The 24,958-nt window shown below is 47.9% G+C and overlaps 1 protein-coding gene across 1 annotated transcript in view; it reads left to right on the top strand.

The window, feature by feature from the left end:
• Positions 1 to 24,958, top strand: part of LOC144153156 (scoloptoxin SSD14-like) — a 53,706-nt gene that overhangs the window by 3,204 nt on the left and 25,544 nt on the right. Inside the window, exons 2-6 of the mRNA XM_077684806.1 lie at positions 1,996 to 2,196; positions 3,253 to 3,375; positions 15,394 to 15,488; positions 20,748 to 20,943; positions 24,164 to 24,366. Of these exons, the coding sequence (XP_077540932.1) occupies positions 1,996 to 2,196; positions 3,253 to 3,375; positions 15,394 to 15,488; positions 20,748 to 20,943; positions 24,164 to 24,366 (818 nt within the window). The remainder of the gene's footprint in view (positions 1 to 1,995; positions 2,197 to 3,252; positions 3,376 to 15,393; positions 15,489 to 20,747; positions 20,944 to 24,163; positions 24,367 to 24,958) is intronic.

Genomic DNA, 24,958 nt, shown 5'->3' with positions numbered 1-24,958 from the left:
CTGACTGTCAACTGTGGCGTTTATTACAACGACGACAGTATACGCTCAACTGCAACGTTAAAAAGGCGAGAAAATGGGGGAGTGGGCGAACAATGGGTTGGGGAGAGGTGCACCAGACAGTGCGGCAACCACGCAAATTTGCATGCCAGTATGTATCAGCGTCCACGTGCCCAAGGGTGCAGTGTTCATTGTCGAAGATTTTTTTAAAAGAAGGGGGGAGGGGTACACAGTTCTCCACGAAACTTTCAGAGCTAATAAAAACGTCTTAGGCATCAGGGTACCGCATCTCAGCGTTGGAAAGTGCTACAGATGGGCCGCACGATGCAAGACAATATTGCAGATGGCAAAGGCTGCAAAATTTCCTGTAGCACATTTTTTACGGCGAGATTGAGGGCTTGGATGGTTAAAACGTTATTAGCTCTGAACGTTTTACGGACAACTGCGGAACTTTCGCCTATAATTTCTTTTTGCAATATAGAATTTTGTACAGCTACCTTGCGCGGGAAGAACTGATGACGGAGGAAAGAAAATGTGCGAGATACGTGAGAAGCGTGAGTAGATGTGTAGTACAAAAGGGCACCGCAGGGCGGTTAGTGCTACTTTGGAAAGCCGTGCACGAAGGAATGTGATATAAATTTTGTTAAGTGTAGTTTAACTCGGAGAATAAAATATTCGATAGCGAGGTGATTTTCCCACGGAAATTTCCCATTGGTGGTTTTCTTCTATCCCTCGAAACTTTTTAATTAACGATATTCCGAAATTAACTCCGTAAGAGTTGTTTTGCCTCAAGTAAGTTATGGGAACCCGAGAGAGAGAGAGAGAGAGAGAGAGAGAGAGAGAGAGAGAGAGAGAGAGAGAGAGAGAGAGAGAGAGAGAGAGAGATCATTCTTGGATGGCTACCGGTCCGACAGGCATCGAGCCCATTTTTCAGCACTAAAGATAGTAAAAGATCGTTAATTCAAATTCGCAGGGGACCATAAAATTGTTCGAATTAAGCGGAGTTCGAATGAGCGGGAGGGCGCTAGAATGAATGGACATCCCGCCACACTGCGCGGGAAGAACACAAAGCCACCTCTGGACTTGTTATCGCGAATTAGGCGCTAGTAAACGTTTGTGACAGGTAATTTTTTTTAAATAATGTTCATGTAGGTCGAACAGCTAACGAAATTGATGGATCAGTCAGTTATACGCCCGAAACAGGCACTGATATTGCATTCATGTGAGCGTAGAGCCGTTATGTCGAAATAATCACGCTGTCTATGAGCGAAAAAAAAAAAGTTTATTTACTAGGCAGGGTCGAGGCAATCAAAATTAAAAGTAATCGGTAATATGCCTTCGCTTGCTTTTCTTCTGTCACGACTCTATGAGCATCGCTTGGAACTTGCCGAAGAGCTCCAGCGCAGCGTCAGACTTCTCTTCTGCTCAGAAACAACGCGCTGCAACATCCAGCCTCGACGCTGATTTGCATGCATCTCTAGTAAATTTGGTTTTGTTTGTATTTGCGCAACACATTGTTATCACTCTGGGCCGACTCCTTCTGCGAGTAGCGATGGAAAGCAGGTGATCCCATTTAGAGTCAACCGTTCTGGATACCGATGCGTTCCAATTATCGGGGGTGTTTTCCCATTGAAAATATACAGGGCTGTGCCGCGACCAGGACGTCAGTTCTAATTAACAGTAAGTTCGAATCAACCGAGTTCGAATGAACGAGTTTTTAGTGTAAATTGTTAGCAGATCCACTTCCTTCAAGACAAACGGGAAGCAATCAGACGCGTCTTCGCTTCGTTCGCATTACTGCCTTACCTGGAGCACGCACCTAAACACTGTGGTTGTTTCACATGCTCTTCTGACCATTTCCTGAGGTTATTTTCCGTGAGTGGTTTAGGAATGATTACGTTACTTCAGCATAGGCACACTGCTCCCTCTGTCGCGAGTTAAAGTTACTAGTCCGGCGTGGCAGCGAAAGTGCACTAAACTCCGTGCCGTTCCGCGCAGAGCCGAACGCGCCCGTCGCCAGTTCATCTATGGCGCGGGCACGGTGGTCGCCACTCTTGTGGGCCTGGTGTCGCTGGTGCTGTTCGTGTTCTACTTCGCTTCCGGCGAATTCAAGGAGCCGGACCTGACTGACTCCGTTATGGGCACGTACTCCAAGTGGGCGGTCGTCACTGGCGTGCCCGCCTGCAAACACATAGCCAGGTTGCGTGCCCCTTCACGTTGTAACACCTAGAGCCACTAGCTTATTTAGTGGCTCTAGTAACACCCTTGCTGCGTGTGTTTCCCGTTTCAATAGATTGTTGCGATCAATTGCCAGGGGGACAGGCTTTCCTCAACTCCCGTCTCACGTGGGACAAAACTTCCGATTTGGTGCTGCCGCTTAACGGGAGAGCTTTAGTTGTGACGAGTCTCCACTTGCACTCTGGCCAGTGAATGCCTTCGCAATTGCAAGTTGATTTTTGCATGTTTGAAAGTTTTTCTTCGCTGAAGTTAAGGGGTTCCGTGTAAAAATACCTATGGCTGCTCGACAAAGGCCCATCCCTCAGAGACAACAACTTGGCATCTACTGCAAGCATAACATGCATGAGTGCGTGAACAAAAACTTTGAACATAGTGTACAAACAGGGGAAACTGCAGTGTATATAGATTGACAAGAAAGGGAGACTGAAATGTAACTCTTTATTCTGTTACAAGATACGAAAAAAAATGGCGACAACTCTCAACGTTCTTGTTCACTTCACCGCGATTTTCTAAGAAAGTAAGCCGCGCTGAGAATTCCGAGCCCTCGGTAACCAAGCAAAACTATTGCAGAAAGGGATGTTTCGCAAAAAGCAAGACGTCTACTTATATGAACATTGTTAAACTACCCAGTTGTTTTACATCGTAGTCTTAGTTTTTTATGCTATTCGTTGCCCAAAGTTACTGCCCATACATTTAAACGAGATAGTTTCAATAGCCCAGGAACACGGAATAGCAACGTTGTAAACTTCAAACTGCGCACAAATCAAGCTTTTGCCCTCAGCATTAGCTGAGGGAACATTATTTGCATTACACTGACTAGCTCCATAGTAACGCCTTCTTTAAGAACGGCGATGAGAGGGAAAGCTGTGCCTGTTTCTGACATGCTTGCTGAGCAACTCATGATCGCGTAAATACTCCTGTTGGGTGCAAAAGAAGATTCGAAACAGTGCCGGTGTATACACTGCCTGTCCCGTGAAGCGGCCTGGTTGTCTCGTAACCGTGTCCTGCTCATTGCAGAGAGCTGTACTCGAAGAATGGCACGATGGCGGACGCTGCAGTGGCCACCCTGCTCTGCATGGGAGTCGTGCACCCGCACGCGTCTGGCATAGGTGGTGGATTCGTGGCCATGTACTACCACAAGTACGTTCCGCCAGTCATACGTACTCACTTCGTCTAAAGCCTAACGCCAGGAGCAAAAACGTCGGTGGGATAGCTCCTTGTGTGGACGCAATAAAGCAAGCCTAACGTATGCGATCTGTGTGTAGTTAGAGGGGCCCTGAAAGAGGTTTCGCCTATACATTGGTGTTTGCATTTTTCAGGTGAATCAATGTCCTAGTAATCATCTTCTTCAATAATTTTGTTAAAGCGATGAGTATTAGTGGAGTTATTGCAAATCAAGACATCGCATTTTCACCCGCGCCGCAATTCTTCCTCGTTTCGTCCACCTCCTGACACCGCGCGAGCGCGACTGACCATGACGCCTTGCTTCTCAATGACGTATGCAAGAACGCGCGCCGTCGCGCGCGTCGTCTGCTGCGATGTTCTGCACCGTAGCATCATTTTGGGACAGGACCGTCTAACTTTCTGCGTTCCGTTTGGGCCGTTTTTTATCATTTTGCTCATGAATCCTGCACTCCGCTCACGGCTGGGAAAGCTGATGGAAGGAATGGGGCGGAACTTTCACGCTTCCACACCACGCCGAAAGATCGCGCAAAAACGAACGACCCTGTCACCACGCGTTCGCTGCGACTTGTCTTGGTACACAGGGCAGTGTAAAATATATGAGCGAATAACTAAAGAATCGCCTAAAATTTGTTAGAGTGTGCACGTATACATGAGTTCCGAACCGACGTCGGTTCATTATTGCTTAATTGGCCGCTTGTTCGCGCCAATGTCGAGCATTCTCGTGTTGTGGCGATGCCATAGACACGCGTACACAGGCAGTTGTAGTATTCGATTCCTTTATTCCGATCGCTTCTAAACATATATAACCGTAACAAGAAGCAGCCGAAGGGTTGCACGGTACGGCAAAAAGACTTTTTTTAGGGTGCCTCAAGCATTCTATTTCCCCCTCCCTCCCCCCTCACTTTCCGGGAAACTCCTACGTGGCCCTGTGTTTATCAACTACTAGACAAGTACACCGTAACAGATATTACGAGCGCTCTCGGGAGAGTAGTGTGTTCTGGTGCCAAGCGCGCCTGCCTCTTTGTTCGACTGTGCATATGATAGCACAAGATAATTATTCCACCCTCGCCTTTTCCCCTGATGGCCCGGAGCCATTTTCTCTCTGTTAAGGCCGTTTATTCATCTTTTACGCATTCAGTGCTGCCAGTTGCGATATGTGGAGGGTTTGGTTGCCGGCCGCAGCACTATACACCCCCCCCCCCCCCTCCCCAACCTTAAGCCCACCTTGTGTCTTGTTTAGGGAGGAAACTATAGGTGTCTTCGATTTTACTGCACTCGCTGCACTCATTCAGGTAGTGCAGCACTCGTCTCTTCGATTTTCGAGTGCAGCGCGCGGCGCCTGCACTTTTCTCTTCGATTTACCGACGGTGCAGAGAGTGCAGGATGAGTTCACGGCTTTCCCTGCACCTCCCAGGGAGGAGGTGCAGAAGCAGACGACAAAAGTGCAGGACCGGTTCTGCAGTGGCGGCGCCTGCGCTGAACTGGCTGAACTCATCCTGAACTCATGCAGAAAGTGCAGGCCAAATCGAAGAGACCTTATGTTTACTGTATAAAAATACATACCAGTTTTGCAAAATGCGAACATCAGTATTTGGTCCTCTGAAAGTGCAGTTCCCCTTTTATATATACAAGGCACTAGTTTAAAACTGAAAAACTCGTGCCTAGACTTAGACGATGTATTCACGTTTGATATGGTAGTTCCACAGTTCAATCAAAAAGTTTTGTTTTGGATTCGCGAATACGATTCGCGAACCATGCCACTTAGAAGGCAGAAAGAAAAAGAAGTAAAAGCAACACCCTGCCGGGATTTGAACCCACAACTTTGATTAAGGGGGCGCGAGGCTTTAGTCGACTGCACCCCGAAAGAACTGGAGATCTGCGGAAATAACCTGGGGATCCATTTTCTAACTGGAGAGGCCGTCGTTCTGAAACGACGCAGTAGCGCCATGCAAATGCATGTGTTCTTGGGTTGGGGCCGTCGCTTTGGAGGGCGGAAGAAGGACGAGAAAAGCACAGTGGAAAGGGCGCAAAGCGAGAAGCAAAACGACGGGGGGCAGTGCTCGTCGCTTTGCGCCCTTATTAAATTCATCCCAAAACACGACACCTTCAAAGCGATATCAAATAGGAATGAAACAAAATAACTTAATAGGTCTGCTATCCAACTTGACTCTGAATTTCCCCAGCTACCCAACACGCCATTCTGAAAAATGGTACATTCCTTTCCCGCGAACAAACTACGGAAAACAATCGCTCCAGTACTCATTGCCATCATTACTAAACAGACTATCGTGTGACTAAACTCCTTTGTTGTCACGGTTTATTTCTAGGAAATTGTTTTAACTGTACACTCAGGGTTTTTTTTGAGTGCCTCATTTTTTTTTTGGAATACAAAGCGTATTTTCCTTGCGTGATTGCTATTGTGTGGCTGTTGTTGCATTGTTACGGACGAAAACCTGATTATGTTGGATGCTGCTGCTAAACGTTTTGTACATTTTTTATCGTGTACCTTGAGGTTTATTTTCTAGCTTACAAAAACGTTTCTACTTTCTGAAAGATGTACTCTCAAATTAGGGGGAACAGACCACGTCAAGCCTGTCGGAATGGCTTTTTGTCTTTGCTCCTGGCGTTTGTACCCATGAATGTCAAATAAAGCTCGATTGATTGATTGATTGATTGATCGCTTGATTGATTGATTGATTGATTGATTGATTGATTGATTGATTGATTGATTGATTGATTGATTGATTGATTGATCGCTTGATTGATTGATCGCTTGATCGCTTGATTGATCGATTGATTGATCGCTTGATCGCTTGATTGATTGATTGATCGATTGATTGATCGCTTGATCGCTTGATTGATTGATTGATTGATTGATTGATTGATTGATTGATTGATTGATTGATTGATTGATTGATTGATTGATTGATTGATTGATTGATTGTAACGAACCACCCGCTAGCAAGCACGCATACCATACTGTATAGTGGCCAAGCCTCCGGAAGCTCCGTTTGCTTGGGAAGCTCGATCGAACACTGCCCCTTCCGGAGGAAGCTCGATCGAACACGGCCACGGGCAGCTTCTATGCACCGAATATCATGATTCCAATTCCCGTATGTTCTTTAGTAGTTTTCATCACTAAAATGTTGCAGTGGGACGTGTAGCAGGAAGTGTTTACAGGGTCTGCGTCGGACAGTGTTACCCGTACACCCAACATCGTGATTCCGCCCCGCGCTGTAAATTGAGGATGGGCAAAAAAGGAACGGGGGTTTGACCCCGACCCATAAGATTACATGTAGCATATTAAAAGTAAGTGTACACCGTCTAGCTCCTAATACAGCTAGATAAACAGGCCGAATTTTATTTCATTCATAACCTTTGGGAACTACGAATCGCGGTTTTAATCCGAATGGTGCTGTTTCGTCTTCCATTCGGGCAGAATAAACTTTCGGAAGATAAATTGCAGTCGACACTCGTTTATTCGAGCCGGCTGGGGCACCAAATGTGGTCGAATGAAACGGATTCAACCGGCCCCTCGATGATTTGCTCATTTTGCCCTTTTTTATTCGTTTTAGAGGTCTTGTTAACGGTACAAGGTTATGTACTCCGACTTTTGTTTGTTAAATTTTCGCCTACATTAATGAAATTCCTTGGACTTGCAAGGATTGAGTTATCAAGAGTCAAAGAAACGTACACAGACCAATGGGAGGTAATTTATACGACAAAATTAACCAGCGCCGAAATAACTACAGTACTCCCTTGCAAGTGAGTTTGCGGGGATGAAGCAATAACACAAATAAGGGTTCGTGCGCTACGAATCTAGAAAGCCCGAAGTCTAAATTTTGAAACAGTCGATGTTTCAAATGCTCATAGTTTGGTACCTTACACTGATTACGTCACGATCAAAACATTCATCTCCCCTGCAATTCGGCCGCGTTCTGAGTACATTCTGCAGTTGTCGCCGACCCTGGGCCTCTTCGATTTGCAGCCTGGGGCTCACCGCGGTGAATCCCAGGGTTGTCCCACGGTTCCCCCATCCATAGCAATATAGGTGAAAAACAAATGCGAGATCACTGATCGGGAAGGCCCCGATGAATCCGGCATTAACAATCAAAGACACCTACTTATTCTGGGAGAAAAGTCTGCGAACCTTTCGGCTGCGTCAAGCGGGCACCTAATTACTGCGTATAATTTTCTGAGAACAAAAAAAGTCAGGGAAGCTTGCACTCACGCGTACTGACTTGAATGGCGAAACTGTTGTAGGTGAATTGCCGGATACATAGTGAAGTTTTAGTATCATTGTTTATTTGCATAGTTCAGTGCTGGTAATCGTCGTAACGTGCATCAAAGAGGTCGTCGTCTCCTTCGCGGCGAGTGGTGGATGCAAGGTCATCCTCAGCATTGTAGACTTCCACCAGCTCAACTGGTGAAGCTAGCACCAAGTCGCGCAAGACTTCAACCATAGCGAAGCTGCTGGATTTCTTCACACGTGAGCACTGAGGACAGATCACCACGCATTTTTACAAGTTTGGAATTGTTTATTTACATGTTCGGTCGTCACTTTGCACTGTGCTAATAGGAGTCGTCGTCATATGCATCGATATTTCGAGTTCCTCATGCCAAGCATAACATGCGCGGTAGAGCTTGACGACAGTGCTGGAGTTCTTTTTTGTTTTTCTTTTTTTGCTAAAGGCACTGCGCGTGTGAAACGCTCGGCGGTCGCCGTGAGGCGCGCGCTCACGAGTGTTTCGCATTTTCTTGGTATTTTTTCTGCACCACCAAACTTACGGCTTGTACAACAGCTCCGTTGTTAAAACATTTTGTGCCAATTCTTTTAACAAATTTGTTATGTTTGTATCACATCCCTCTTTACGGGAAGGCATGATTTTTCAACGTTCAGCCCCCCCCCCCCTTCCCAGTAACTTTGTGGTGACACCATCGTCATCGTAATAATCAGCGCCACAATCATCAGCAGCAGTAACTCGCCAGCGTGAGGAGTGCCACGCGACAAGAAATCGAACAATATATGCAGCTGGGCGGTAGCTCGTCTTCGCCGCTCCCTCTTCTGGTCGGGCTTACGCTCTCCAAAAGCTGTAGCAACCGCATCAGCCACACCAACCGAGTCTGCTTCCTACACCTTCATGTGCTCCCAAGCAACTGACATGAAAAAATATGGATGCGGGGAGCAATCTCAGTGGAGGTAAATGAAGCGAATGAGTCCAAATTAGTTTTAGACATGATATTTATGCTTGGCGTTCTTATTAACGGGGGGAAGTTAGACTCTGGCCTGTTCAACAGCCGCAACTACAATTAGGCCGAGATATATTTTTTCGCTCAAATATTTCAGCGGAAACCCCCAGCGGAAACGAAGCTGACGAGCACTCAGATGGCGGATAGCGTCCACAGACACAAGGGGTGGGGGCTACCGAACGTAAACCGTAGGGTCGCCCCACAAGAAAACGTAGTAAACTCACTTGATCGATTGGCCGCAACAGAGCTCAATTCAGTCACCCGGCCAAAGTTAAATAAAATCTGCGCAATAGTCTTATATACTCGCAGCCAAATATAGACGCCTAAGTCCGGTGTCAGTGTTCATACTTGTCAACATCGTTGAACAAGAATAGGACATTACGCAAATATAAGGCATAAAATCAATACATAAGTGATATTTGCCGTGTTCATTTATTTAAAAAAGTATGGATGCTTGGTTTTTGCGACAGCAAATAAAATACTACATCAACGGCAGAAAACCGTCACCTGCTGTTACCAGCGCTACCTCCTGGCGGCATTTAAAAAATCGAACGGCAGCAACAACGAAAGGTTCCACTAGATAAGTTCCACGTTCCAAATGAAACGCTCGTGGAGTAGGGCAATGTGGCTCTATAAATGTCGTAGTAGGGTGTCGCGATTCACGCGGGTCTCCGCGGCACGGAAGAGCTGGCATCGAGGCACCCGACTTGGAGCAGTGGAACGCGGCAAATTTAAACCGACTTGAGCAGACATCTAGAGTGTTACCTTGGAAGGAACGAGACGGGAGAGGACTAGCGTGAGAGGTAAGCGGAAAGAGAAGGGCGGGATTTACTTGGCACGGGCGGCAGTCGAGTATGGTCGTGCGTCAACATTTGCAACGAATGGAGCAGATACGCGGTCATTTTTTGTCGGGTTTTCATTGACAGCGAGTACTTTCAAGCCCCAAGTTCATTCACAGAATGACGTCGCTTCTTATTCAGAGATACATACAACGTTAGACCTAGTGTATGTTTAGGTTTCCGCACGGCAGAGTTTTCGAAGTTACTGTATTCCGTTAAACTGGGTGATAGCACTCTATATGGGCGCTCCAGACAAATGCTTGGTTAAAAAATTCCAGACTGCATTAGTAATAGACGCACCGGCGGGAACGCATTCAAAGAATGAACTCGGCCGCAAATTGTCGGCGAAGGCTTAGTGGTCCTGGAAAGAATACGTTAGACAAAGCTGGCGGTAACATTATCCAACGATATCCACGCTGACTGCTCTCGGAACTACAAGCGGTTCGCGATTTTAACGCAACCACCCAGACCGGGCCAGTGTCGCGAGTTGCAGGCAACTAGTCTCACGTTTAGTATACGGGCGTTAACTGGTAGTTACCCTCCTCGTGACCGCCGGTTGGCGTTATGCTCTGTTTTGCGAACAAAATCAATTTACACGCATAACTGCTTGCCAGTCGCCAGCTTCACAAACTTGCAAACGCTCATTATGCATTCCAGTTCTGCCCTGCTCTTATTTTTCGGCCTTACTGGCCGAATTTTTCACGCCCCACCCTAGAATGCACGTTAGGCTCCCGAGATATATTAAATGGATCCATTGTTGGGCTCCACATACCTTTGCAGTGACTAATGAACACACGTGGGCTGTGGAAAGCAAGCAGTGCGACCTATTTGAACACTGCGTAGTTTCATTCAACTAAGCGCTCTCTTTTAAAGACGATAGTCTTTTTTAGGCTGCTTAAGCACAGAAATTTTGGTCTGTCTGTCTGTCTGTCTGTCTGTCTGTCTGTCTGTGACTCGATTCAGCCACCCGGCCAAACTGTAACAGGAACTGCGGAATAGTCTTATATGCCCACAGCCAAATCTAAACGTCTAAGTCCGGTGTTAATGCTCTTTACTTGTCAACATTGATCAACAATAACAAGACATTACGCAATATAAGGCAGAAAATCAACACATGAGCGATATTTGCGGTGTTCTTTTATTAAAAAACTCATGGGTGCTTGGTTTTTGCGATAGCAAATAAAATACTGCATTAACTGCAGAAAACCGTCACCGGCTGTTGCCCGCGCAACCTGGCGGCATTTTAAAATTTACTCCCACCTCCCCTCGCGGGAACCCGTGTGTAGATGCGACGCATAGGGCGTTCCGTTGTTGTTTCCGTTAGGTTTGATTCTCCCGTCGCGTGAAACGGGCCGTGAACACCCTGCAGCGGCTATGACGCAACGTTACGCGGCTATGACGCAACACAATCCACCTCAATCCAATCCAAATCCAATCCAATCCGATCCAAGCCAAGCCAAGCCAAGCCAAACCAAGCCAAGCCAAGTCAATCGAATCCAATCCAATGCCCCTCGCGAGAGAGTGTTTGCTATCGGAGAGGAAAGGGGGTCAGCGGCTGAGAGCGCATTTCGCGCGGCGAGGAGAATGGGGGAGGGGTGTGGACGGACAACAAGGCGTATGGAGGGACAAGGCGAGTGAATGAGATGCCGTCGCACCTAAAAATTAAACTTAAGCAGAAACGAAAGGTTCCACCAGATAGGTTCCACGTTCGGCCTGGAACGCTCGTGGAGTAAGGAAACGGGGTTTTATATACGTTGTAGTAGGGTGCATCGATTCACGCGCGTCTCCGCTGTACGGCAGCGCTGGCATGGAGGCACCCGACTTGTAGCAGTGGAACGCGGTAAATTTGAATCGGCTTGGGCAAACCTCTAGCGTGTTATCTTGAGAGGAACGAGACCGGAGAGGAACAGCATGAGAGGTGAAAAAAAAGAGAAGGGAGGCATTTACTTGCCAGGGTCACTAACCGACTAGCGTCGAAAAGCAAAAAAAAAAAAAAAAAAGGAGCAAGAAGGGGAGCAGATACGCTGCCAATTTCTTTGTGACGGCTAGCGTCGAACCATGTACCTATTAGTTTCTAGACCCACCCCCCGCACGGGGCACATTGAGTATTCATGGTGACGGTGAGCAGCGACACCGCGGACCCCGAGCTCCCACACATAAGCTGTGTCCCACCGTGGCGAGGTGTTTAAAGGTGAAGGGTAGAAGCCGTAAACGGTGGCCGTCGGAGCCTTGGTCAAGCTCCGGCCGATGGGCTCCCTGCCTGTCTACCAGGCAGGGAGCTCCGGGACCTCTTTGACTACCAGGGTAAGGTCAAAGGAGAAAGTACCCCCGTCTCCCTGCTTTCCAATGTATCATATGGCATTTTCACCCCCCCCCCCCCCCCCCCCCCCCAAACGTGATCGGTCCCTGAAAAGGGGTCGCACCGAAGTATCATTTCCTCCTTTGTCTTCGTGACGAAAGGGGAACAGCATGAGAGGTGAGTGGGAAAGAGAAGGGAGGCATTTACTTGCCAGCCAGTCGACTATCGTCTTTCGTCGACATTTGCAACGGAAGAAGGGGATACGCGGCCATTTTTTACTGCATGGGGTTCATGTGGTGTCGTGTCGGCGACGGACCCAAAGAGCAAAGCAGGAGACGTACGCTCGAGTGGAAGAGTCCAGCCAAAAATAATAATTTATTCAGTGACGTCATATATATACACTGGGGTTAGCCCCCTGGTGGTAGAATCACTGGACATCAAAACCGAAACCGAAACCCCCAGATAACTATAGTTCACATACAAATAGCGCTCATGGTTAAAGGGGAGATCTCTTCAGGCTCTTCCCGAGACATTCTCAGCTTCCTCGCTCGGCATTCCGACCGCTCAGTAACCTAGTAAAACCATAACAAAGAAATGATACTTCGCATAATGTAAGGAGTCGAGTTGGGTGGACACCACCGACGTAGCTGGATAGACACCACCGACGTAGTGTCTATCCAGCAAGGCGAATTACCTACAGTGAAGGAATATAAATATTTGGGAGTGTGGATAAACGAAGGGGATAACTACTTAAGTACTCACGAGGAGCAACTTAAGGTTAAGGGAAAGCGAAACGCAGCTATAATGAAGCATAGAGATCAGTGGGGGTATAACAAATATGAAGTAGTAAGAGGAATGTGGAAAGGAGTAATAGTTCCGGGTCTCACGTTTGCGAATGCTGTACTCTGCTTAAAATCAGACGTTCTATCAGGCCTTGAAGTAAACCAGAGAACGGTAGGACGTTCGGCCTTAGGCGCGCATGGAAAAACAACTAACGAAGCAGTTCAGGGAGATATGGGCTGGGCGTCGTTTGAAGTTAGAGAAGCTCAGAGTAAAATATGCTTTGAGATGAGGTTGAGGGCAATGGATCAACGAAGGTGGGCAGCTAAGGTTTTCAGGCACCTATACTTCAAAAGCGTGGACACGCAGTGGTTAAGAAAGACTAGAAGGCTAACGATGAAATACGGAAAGAACAGTGGGGAATCCAAAACAGCCAAGGTAATCAAAAAAGAGGCAAGGCAGATTGAAACGAATAAATGGCGGGAAAAAATGGAGGCTAAAACGTCGTTAGAGATGTACAGGGCTGAGAAGATGAACATGAGAAAGGAAAATTTCTACGATAATTCCCAGGGCAGTGCTTTGCTTTTTGAGGCTAGAGCAGGTTGCCTGCGAACTAAGAGTTTTGTGGGGAAGTATTCACAAAATGATGGGGTATGCGTGGTCTGCGGAAAAGAAACAGAAACTATGCGGCACATAGTGTTAGAATGTGAGGGTATCCATCCAAATCTACATGAAGGGAATATTGGGCTTCCAGAAGCCCTAGGACTTAAGGGTATCAGAGAGGAAGTTAACTTCAAGGCTGTCGAGGGGACGAAAAGAAGATTAGAATGCCTGTGGACGAAAATCAGAGAGGGGAATATTGCCTAGAACAGTTACCACCTGTAGCAGGGAAAAGAAAGTATTTCGGGCCTAATAAGCGTTAGTGCCTGCCCTAAGCAGCGCTAGTATTAAACCAAGAGTGTAAAACATGGTTATATTAGTCCTTTTTGGTAAGATGACATGCCATCACCCCGCTTCAAAGGGGAAACCAATAGGAATCATCATCATCGGGTATTATAAACACTGTAAAATACTTTACAAGACTCTGAATAGTGTTTGCGTAATTCGTTGGCCAAAATTACTGCCCGCACATTTCAATAGAATAGTTTCCATGGCTCTGAAACATGGCAGGGCAACGTTCTAAAACTGCGCGCATGGCAAGTTCCGTCCGCGGTATCAGCTGTGTGAAATTATGTTACACTACACTGAATAATTTCAGAGCAACTGCTCCTGCAATAACTGCCATCAGCAAGAAAGCTACAGCTGGAAAATCGCCAAGATTTCTCATTTTTAATTTTTCAAGTTTTGTTAAGTTTAAGTCGAGCCGATGCCGTAATCGTGGCTGTCATAATGCGCCTCACTGGAGTAGAATACGCAAGTGATCGAAATGCGCTAGCTGAAGAAAAAATAAAATGTAATAAAATAGAAAATACCAGGAGGAATAGAGTGTTTTTAGCACTGTTTAACAAGTGAAGGCCGATGCACTCATTTGTTTAGTTCACGCACAACTTCGCTCAGAATGGCACGTAGTTTCCCGCAGCATCACTTAGTCCTCGGACCTGCGTCAGCAGTGCTCTTCGTTAAAGGAGTCGTTCGTTGATGTCCTCGAGATCCTCGAACTGGTGCGGGTACGGCAGATAAGCGACTCCGCTCGGTTTAGACATCGACGAAAGTTTAGTTTTAAAGTACAGAACACTTTAAGCGTTCGCCTTGTCGTCGTAGCTCGCTCGCTGGACCCAAGTAGAGCAACAGGGCGTCACGTGGTAACGCCTTCGTTCGCGGCGTACCCCAGATGCTTCGAAAGCCAAGCGGTTTATATAGTCATAAGCGTTCGAAACTCATGAACCATTGGCGTTTGTCCAACATCTCCCCGTTGTTTAGCGCAAAGAAAACTATAGGTACATTTGAGGCAAAATATACGTAATTAAGCGGCAGCGCCCGTGTCATTTAGCTCGGAACGCTCGTTGGGTTGGTTTTTACTATAGCAAGCAAAAAAAAAGCGTCCGCGCAAAAAAAAAAAAAAAATGCGTGTTAGAAAAGACGCAGAAAGGCTCCACGCGCAAGAAGAATATGGCGCGTTCGAAATGCCGCGGAATGGCTCCAGCCGCGCAAGAAAAAAATGGCGCGTTGGAAATGACGCAGAAAGGCTCCAGCATACGAAATTAGCACGAAAAGAACAGAACTCCCACTGGCGCAGTTTCAGGCAGGGAGCGCGCGAGCACTGCCAAGGCGGGAAATTTGGATTGCATTGGGTGGTAGCAGTGAGCGGGTAACGGCGGTACAGCATATTATGACGAATCACTGCTCTACAGTTCCGACAGCTTTCAGATTGAGTGGAACGGCTTTAATTTTTTTGTATGAAAGCTTCGGCAATTTGCATGTGCCATGACATTACACCCCGTTTCCTTCACAAAACTGCGGCAATGGAATCTATCTCCTTAATCCTGGACAAGTCCTGATGAAACCATATTCCACCACGCACATTACTAACGAAACCCAGTTTCGTATTGTGGAACCACCTCCGAAGCTCGACGACAGGCGAAGCTAAGGAAGCTTCACCTGTCGTCGAAATTGGCACGGTCGGCAGACAGCTTGACCGACGTCTTGCGGGGTTGGCAGGCCTTTCATCGGCTCGCCTTTAGCGATTTAAGTGTTGGGTCGGCGCCGTCAGTATGCCTACGGCTGCTGATTCTTGCATTCTCGGTAAGCCGCGGTGCATTCAAGGGCTGTCTTCAGCGCCGCCTTCTTTCTGGGGAATTTTTGCAGCGTGTCAAGGCGAGCCCGAGTACTTATAGCCACGGAGACCGCTCCCAGAGCGGCACGGCGGGACAACTTCACCGACAGCAAGGCGTTTCAAAAGGGTGAGCTCATTCAAATTCGTTTCTGTCGAATGCCGCAAGCTCTTTTTTGCCTTTCGGATTGCGTTCCGGTCATTACAAAGCTTCTTCAGTGTTTGTATAGGTCTGAACTTTTAGCGGAGATCTTGAACTGTGCGGCTAACATCTGTGATGTTTTTTTTAAGGGCGAGAGGTACTTGGTTTCAGAAAAGGTGTAGCTGCCAGGTCAACTAATATGTTATCTGAAAAAAAAAGGAGTTCGCTATAGCTTGTATTCACTGGCCAGGCACCCCTGTAGACAACCATGTGTGGGCGCCGTTACTGGTTACGTCGGGCTCCGCGGGATGGCGGTACTTGTCCGTGCTAAGCACATGATTTGTGTCGGACGTTCCACACTCCACCCCACCGAACGCAAAGTAATGCCTCGACTCCAATGCGTGTGCGACTAATAACATCTCTGTTGACACCACCGTTGAGAATCGGGTTGAAACGGAGCAGACGACGAACGCCGGTGTTTTTTTTTTTTCTGACGCGTGCGAGCACAGTGGCACAAGCCGCGCCAGGCCCGTGGCGCATCAGCCATGTCTGTGGCCGTTTCCAGTGTTGCCAAGCGAAGGAATTGACAGCTAAACTTTTCAATGAATACCACCTATTATTACTGAGTTGGGCTAGCTGGTGTAAGTACACGGGACCCCGAAAGGACGATACCGAGGTTTGCTTAGCTTGAGGACGAAATACGTGTCAAAAAAGAAAACGGCTCAACAGATGGCGTCTTGTGCGGATTGTAACTAGAGTTACTGTATGAGCTTCGAGCTTCGTCAGAGTCGCGGGTCTCATTTCTAGAACTAGCGGCCGCACCTGCTGTTTCTACCATGACAGGAAATCCCGCTTTCAGTGCTGCGCACCAAACTCCTCCTCCAGTTGTGCGAAGGTCAGCGACTGCGGCTGCCCCGCGCAGCGGCTGGGGCAGTCGGCAGCACACGCTCGCGCTGACTTCGCCACGCCGCTGCAACCGGCACTGCAATTGGCAGCAGCAACGAGTGGCTTTCCCGCACGATTTTAGGTGCGAAGCACCTTAAGACCTCGCGATATCCGTCCGCCGTCCGACGGTGTCTCCCCAACTACAGCGAGCTACACGAGAGGGCGCTACGCGCAAACACGAGTACAGCGAGCTACACGAGAGGGTGCTACGCGAAACACGAGATCAAAGTGCAGGTTCGACGCCCCGTTCGAATGGGGCGTGGAGCAGCGCCCCATTTATACTTGTCGGTGACTTCAACGTATAACAACTGGCTCGTGCAGTTCAACGCTAATTCCAAGTATAATTTTCGGAAAACGGAGTTGAATTGCAACGCGCATAGGCTCCGGAACGATCGCCGGGTGGCGCTGCACTCTCCGCGGAGGGGGAGTATGCCGGGCCGGCGGCCTATTCGGCACGTGCTTTTTTCGCTGCGCGCGTGCTTCATTTCTCGCGCTAGGAAGAGGGCTGGGTAAAATTTTCTTTCGACTTATGAAAGCATACACATTAGCACGTGTCCAGCAAGTTCGGTTTACACGAAGAGTAGTTACTGAGTTCATTTTTGTCGAAGTTTGCCTTGTCGTCTGCTACAGACGCGCCGCCTGCTACGCGCCGCTCGAACGCCTCCCGGCCCGCTCCTCCGCGTCTGGCAAGTGCACGCGCAGCTCGCGCTGTCTCCCGCACCGCCTGAGGCATCCAGCCTCCTCTCACGAATGCGACAAAGAGACCGCCGGCTGCGCGAGACACTTAAGCCAGCACGTACAAAGAGCGGCGGGAACACTCCTCACTAGCCCTAAACGAAAAGATGAAACTGAAAGCGAAAAAATAACCCCACATTGTTGCATGGTCAGCTGCCACGACAGTAACAAGGCGAAAGAAGAGGATCCATTCGTTAAATTCTGCATATTCCCCGCGAAAGCGCACCAAAAGGATAGACGGTAAGCATGGATCACTGCGGTTCGAAAGGTGAAATAAGTTGACACATTTTTGTTTGTATCTGTGTGCTTTCAGTTTACATTACCCGGCTTTGAAAATGCAAACTAGTGTTCTAACGAGTCCTCCCCTCTACACTTTTTTTACTGCATGCTGCCAATGATTGTTTTCTGCTATAATAAATGAACTTCGGAGTTGTTTAGCTGGTGCCGTTCGATATCGTCCAAATATAACACAATAGGTTGACATTTTGCATGGGTAAAAAAAAATAGTTTCTAGCGATTTACCTGGGTGTAGTAGCTCTGGTCCGTCTTGTCATTGTGACTTGTGTTCTGGACTCGATTGCTGCGTTGTTCGCCTTTTTCCCACATTTAGCAATACTGGTAATTAGAAGAGGTATACATCAAATTCTGTATATTATAGTAATTAAAAGTTATACGCCACAAGCTGTTCTGTTGTTTCCGCGAACTGACACGCTAACCCATACTTGTACTCCAAGCGGGTGACAAACATTGCAAACAAAAATTTCTTCAAGGAGAAGTAAAATGGAAATGCGGCGTGTGCCTTTCTAATGCATTTTTATAGGATGCAGCTGATTGTTTCAAGAGTAAGAAATAACCTATGAACCATAATCAATCACGTTTATCTTACATTTCTTGCAAGCGTTAGTGTTTCTGCAGTCCAGAAAGTCCGGATGTCAGAAGCGCGAGCACGCGAAGGGAGTAACAAACAAGAGAAAAGTACGCTGTGACCAGCTGAACAGCTGTCGCCTTGCAGAAGAAAAGAGCAACCGACGACCGCCGAACAACGCGTTTCCCCCCTTAAAATCGTGGGGCAGTCTGCCGGTCGAGCGGCGGGAAGCAGGCGGCGCGTCTGTAGCAGACGACAAGACAAACGTCGACAAAAATGAACTCAGTAACTACTCTACGTGTAAACCGAACATACTGGACACCTGCTAATGTGTATGCTTTCATAAGTCGAAAGAAAATTTCACCCAGCCCTCTTCCTATCGCGAGAAATGCCGCACGCGCGCAGCGAAAAAAGCACGTGCCGAATAGACCGCCGGCCCGGCGTACTCCCCCTCCGGGGAGAGGGCAGCGCTTCCCTCGCCCGGCAAACTTTAGCTTCGCCTCCCTATATAAGTGCGCGCTCCGTCATTACGCATCCTCTTTCCGCCATGGATGGGAACGAAAGCACTTGCGTCCCAGTGCTTCGCACCCTCGGCATCGTTCACGGCGTGGAGATGGTGTGATTTTGCTAACTCCAGATGGCAGATGGACGTGCAACTCTGCTGCCTTAAGGGAGCTATATACACGAAACATTATAACAGCATTCTTGTGTTCGGGAGTGGAAGCACACGTCACTCAAGAACGTGGTGTCACTATTCTTGCACGAGCAGCGCTTGCACTTGTCGAACACATGTACAGGCGGGTGCTGCTATCACTTTCCTTGACGTCAATGCTTTCGTCATTTCCCTAAGGTCGCCTATAGTACTGGCTTACACAGGTTTCGCGGGATCTAGAAGTGTGAAAAGGTTTGAGTGCGGCGAAAGCTTGCAAAGACAGCACTCTATTTTATCTTCTCTCTCTCCTGGTCACCGTATTCTGTGCGCCGGTTTTCTTGAAATATGGCAGACCACCCCACCCAGTTTGCAATATTGGTCGCTGCATAGCGTAATAACAATTCTAACTGTTGCTTTCGTTTTGGCGCCCACCTTTCAGCATCTTGAACAGTGGCGAATCGCTAACGTTAATTTTTAGTAGGTGCATCCGAATTTTATTTTGTTGTTCTTGAACTGCGAACATGCTGGAGTACAGATGACATGGCTTAGAAGAACAGCGACCTGAGCTGATTCGTATGAGTTTATTGCAAAAAGATCAACATAAAACGAACACTTTGAAATGATAAATTGACGGCCCGAGTGCGATAAAATTAGGTAAAATACGTAAGATTAGGTTCCTGTTGAGTAGCACAGCGCACTGAACTTTTGAAATGAAGGTACAACGTGTAAGGCCTGAGGACCTTACAACATCATCGGCCTACGACAACAAGAATTTAATGGAATCGAGTGGCGCTCCGAATTACTTGAAAGCTGCGTCAATCTTTCTTTATTTCCCAACTTCACGGTTCATGAAACGGAGATTTGTGGCTCGGTAGTACGCCTCGGCGAAACAGGGTAAAAGAAATGCGCCCCTACACCTAATATGCTTGCGGAGTATGAAAATATTTACTGAACACTGTTTTGGAGGCCAAACGGTAATTCCCCAAAAGAGTTAGGGCCGATTTTAAAGCTTTAGTGTTCTCACTGATGCCGTTTTTTGTGAACAAATACGCTTTGCAGAAAAGCCATCAATCTGACGATGATGATTAATGATAGTGGGTGAAGTGAAAGGAAAAGCGCTCCCCGTGGCCGGAACCGAACCTTCGTCCCTTGCGTTATAAAGCCGGCGTCTGTCCGATTGCTCCATTTCGACGTGTTCTATGCGAACGCCAAGCATCAGGTACCGATTCGCGCCGTACACCCCAAGCCCATACGTTAGCCCTACGGAATGCACACCCGAGCGTTGCTGGGGGTATTCTAGAAAAGTGGTGCGTACCTCTAGAGTAGCACATACTCGCAGTGTGGGATTGGCCATCCAAGGGATCCATCCCGAGAAAGCTTCGCGTTCAACCACCGGTATCGTTAGACGGAAGGGTGTGTGATTCTTTCAACTTCCGTTCGTCGCGCTTTGAGGTTTATCGAGTTTTACTTATATATGGGCCTGTTAAAGCCGTGGTATGGACAAATTTCACAGCACTCTATGGCAGTGACACTCGAAGAATGCGACCTGAGTGCGCACATCTTGCTGGGATTCATGTCCCCTCGAGAGGCCTTTTTTAAAGCGAATAATACACCACTAGGATATAACAAGTTACACAGTAGCTAGACAGTACAGCCTGCGCTCCGTGCGTGACGAAATGAGGCTTTTTAGCGCATCAAGAAAATGTATTAAGCGATGCTTGAGTCAGCGATGTTGCCTATTCTTACTAAACGCTAAACGCTGCTTTCTTCAAACCCTTCCCAGATAAGCAGGGAGACTGCCTACAGGGTGATCATTCGGACCCCCACCCTCCCCCTCCCCCCTTGTCGCTTGTATGAGTGCCCCGTTTGAAAAAGAGCTAGATATCAGTACCCGGGAAGTAAATTAGGTTCGTCTAACAAATCGCGTGACAGTTAACAAGTCGCGCGGAAGGGATAAGTGCGCGACCCTTTGTGGTGTTTCTCTTGCCACTCTTTCATCGAGCGGCCGTGCTCTTACTTCGGCATCTCTGGGTGTACTCGGCCCGTGCAGGGTGGAAGTCGGTGGCCGTCCCCGGAGCGCTTTACGGCTACTACGCGCTGCTCTCCGAGATCGGCACCACGTTCCCCTGGGAAAAGCTATTCACGGACGCCGCGCTCAAGGCCTCCGAGGGCGTAGAGGTGGACGAGGCACTGGCTGACGCAATCCTGCACTTCGGAGAGGACATCAAGCGCGAGGAAACGCTCAAGTAAGCCCGCTATAGTCCGCCTGTCTTCCCGAGGAGAGGACACAAGTACACGAAATCAGGGCAGTCGCAGCCAGAACGAAAAACAAAATAGCAGTGGCTTAGCTCGGCTATGCCAGGATATACGCGTAGCGTGAGCTAAGGTTCAGCTGGTTATTCTTAGGTTTCCTGGTTGTCTAGGATTAGCTGATTATCATGCTTACTGCTGCTAAACCGATTTCCAATCCGATCCAATCCAGTCGAATCCAATCCAATGGCGGCGGCGGCTCCGGCGCGCCAGCTGTGCGTCGCGAGACGTCACTGCTCCTCGCGCATGCGCAGCAAGGCTCTCCAGTAGCCACGCGAAACTGCTCAACCTCGGCCAGTGTAGCTTACGCTACGAAAAATTGGCGCAGCTTTCACTAGTAGTGCAAGGCTTGGGAAACAGCAGAGCTGGCCGCCCTTCTCCCTTCGTCGGAGACCCGGCTGTTACACGTCACATGGATGTCCGAACTTGCTGCGGGAAGTTCTCATGACTGGCAGTTTCGTATCGTTTTGTACGCAGCCTTTCCCACCTCTCACAAAGTGGGCCGCGTTATCACGCGCTAGAAGCCACGTGTTCCCCACTTCAGGTGCGAACGCACGTGAACTGGCGAGTAGAAGAGCAAACGAGAGATCACGCCGCGAACGCTGGTTCGAGTGTTCTCGAAGGTCGAGCTGGCCGACGCCGGGCGCTCCTCGCGAGGCTCTCGCTCACGTTGGCTCGGTATTTTTTCATGGTATTTTTTTTTCTGGTAAAGCTGGACGGCGGAACTAAAAGCTGAAATAGCTGTGCTGTTGAAATTGCGCTTACTATAAAGTAGGAGCCCAAGTAGCTTTAAACAGTGTAACCACGCTGGTCACGTTTCATAAATCTCACCTAACGTGGAGTTCTGACTGCACTAGGCGCTTTAATAATATAGTTAGGAATTTAATTGTATCAAAGCCTCGCATAAATTGTACGACACCGTCATTTATTAAACCTGTCGGTAAAATCAAGCTTAACTACAGCTGCAGATGCGAAGATGTCGTTTGGGCACTTACAATTATTTCTGCGCGTCAACATTTTGTGGCATTCTGTCTACAACAGGACATGGGGATCGCCCGCATTGAATCTGGGAGCATGCTGTACTCATTACTTTTCAGGGCATCACACAAATGCAAGCCCTTACGTCACGTTAACAACGAAAATGGCTGGCACCGCTTTCATTAACTGACTTGCTTGATATTATAGCGTCGTTGGCAGTCCGAGCCATTGAAAATGTTCCACATAATGCACACACTGACGAATTGTTCAATAAAAATAGGATAGTCCGAGAATTTCAACGATATCATCAAAAACTAACTAGAAGTTATAAAAATGCAGTACAGGGTAAATTAGCGGTATTTATGGAATTAGCTAAGCTACAAAAAAAGATTTTGCCATACTCCTGTCGATGTCGAATTCCTTGGCAGGTACCATTCTCACGCACAGAATATGGGCACCAGAGATTATGCGACACTTTATCCAACACATTAAATGAGCTTTATAAGCACTGCATCGATCCTTTATCTATGAGTGACTACAGCATGTTGGAACTATCGTTGTGATGGCTTTATTTGAATTTTACTTGCGAAAACGTGTCCCTGAACGCAGGAAATATTATTCGTGTCACTTTCATGTATGCATTATCACTCTTGCGTACAAATGTTATGTGTCATTGGAACTCTTAGATACCATGTCCTGAAATTTCACCGCGTTGCCTGTTTGCATTTTATGTACTTGTTCTTACATGTGAGAAGCGCTACATTGCTGAATATTCACGTTGCTTTTATCTCGTTTTACGGTGCACACCTTCATTTATATTTTTCTAAAGTGAACAAATACTGTTTCTATTTACGTTTTACCGTGTTTCCTCAGCTATCTCGCTTTCTCTTTTCTTTTTTTTTGTCCCTGTGTTAAATGTTACAGAGTAGGAAATGCATCATCTAACAGTATGTATGTATGTCTCGTGTTTGCACTTCTCCTTTGCTGCTTGTTGACGGCGGCCGGAGCTCGGTCAAGCTGCTTTATTGCAGTTTTCTTTTCGGCCGCCATTTTTTCACCATTTTTCACCTGGTGTATTGTTTTGGTGAAAAATAAACAATTGAAAAAAAGTGAATTTTTCCCCAATCTCCGAATTTCTTCTTCCGCACGGTCATCCTCAGGAAAATGCCTGCTACGAACCGCAGAAAATGTGGTTGCCCGTCATCATTTTGGCCGTTCAGAGATTACGTGTGGATCGCTGCTTGTTCACTGTAGCAACTCAAGCTTATTACCGCTTCCACGCTGCGCGCCGAGCATTTAGAAATAGAACAATAGCGTACCCCTCTTGTCCACGCGCTTCACTTGCACATAATTTGGGAAACAGGCAAGACGCACGCCTGCAGCAAACATGTGCCAACTTCTCAGGCAGCACACGGCTACGTTGTACCGCTTTGACTGCTCGCCGTAGTCATTCCAGTTTTAATCGACATTGCTGTGGGTCCCAATGTAAATGTCTGGAAAGCACGAATCTGAAACCCAAGTACCAGCCGACCAAACGCCATATCACTCGATTCGTCAGCTGCGAACTTCGGAGCTTTGAATCGAACAGTTACCTTAAGCCCTAAGTGTTTCCTAACGCCACTCAGTTTCTTGCAGGATACGCTAGAGAGGAATCTAGTGCTAGCGTCTATGCGGCTCACATTGAGATGGTTCGTGTAGTCGTGCAGCTTCATGACGGCATACGCTCACTTTATTTGCGTCATTTGCGCGGATTAAAATGATTTAATAGCCGTGAATTCAAACACGGTGCCACAAAAATGCCAATAGAAGGGTTTTATTATATCGGTAGAAAATAAAACACGCCGTTTTGAAGCTAAGGAAAAAGAAGTAAAGCGTACTCCTTTTACTAAGAGTCTCTCGGAACGGTTGTCTCTGCTTTATAAAGGAGGCCATGACATACAATGCATAGGGAAAAAAGCAAATCCAAGAAAACTCTAAACGACATGCCAAGCCCAAGCCAGAAGCTGTACTCTTCCCATAATCTCCCATGACGACAAGGATTCCCAGGCGCAGTTTGTACTTACTATGACACTCTATGATGCTACTACCGCTGAGTCGTTCGCGACAGTAGGGAATGGCGGCGCCCAGCAGGGCCTTCTTCCGGTGGGAAGGAGTGCATGTGACTACGGTGCGTCGCAGGCCCATCTTCTGGAACACGCGCACGAAGGATCTGTACCGGGAGGGCGAGGTTATGCGAAACTCCGAGCTGTCGCACACGCTGAAGACCCTGGCGGAGACCAGCTTCCGCAGCTTCTACAGCGACTTCACCACCAAAAGAAGCCTTGCCGCCACGATCATGGATGACCTCGAGGCGGGCGACTCCAAGGCGACTAGCTCCGGCGGTGAGCACGCGTCATCCGCTACCTTCTAACCACTGCGGCATGAGGACAAGGAATAAGCGTTTATTTTACACATTTAGAGCAGATGGACGGCCGCCTCAGTCCAGGTAGCCGCCTGCTGACGCTGTTCGGGTGGCTCGCAGGATCAGGTTTTGCTGGTCCGGCAGGTGGTAGTTCAATAATAAGAAACGGAAAGTGCGACCAAGGATATTATTTTGCCATTATAAGGGTACACCTGCATTCAACTTAGTGAGGGGGGAGGGGCAAATGCGGGAAAACGGTGGTTGTGAGAGAAAGGAAAGAACAAAAATGAAAGTAATTAGAGAGAGAGAGAGAGAGAGAGAGAGAGAGAGAGAGAGAGAGAGAGAGAGAGAGAGAGAGAGAGAGAGAGAGAGAGAGAGAAGAAAAGTAGCTGAAACGGTTCTAGGGGTGGCCAGAGGCGTTGGTTCAGCCCCATGGCCTCGAGGTAGTGGAGAAGGCTCCGGAAGGTCCGCACTGTCGTCATGTCAGGGCCCCTCGGGAAGAGCAACGCCTAGAGGCTGGTGGTTGGCAGCCCCAGGCGTCGGCATGCCGCTTCCGCGGCATGATGCGGGCA

Source organism: Haemaphysalis longicornis, unplaced genomic scaffold, assembly GCF_048455015.1.
Source record: "Haemaphysalis longicornis isolate Haplotype H1 unplaced genomic scaffold, Haemaphysalis longicornis Haplotype H1 scaffold_9, whole genome shotgun sequence".
NCBI lineage: Eukaryota > Metazoa > Arthropoda > Arachnida > Ixodida > Ixodidae > Haemaphysalis > Haemaphysalis longicornis.
This window is presented reverse-complemented; position numbering and strand designations above follow the sequence as displayed.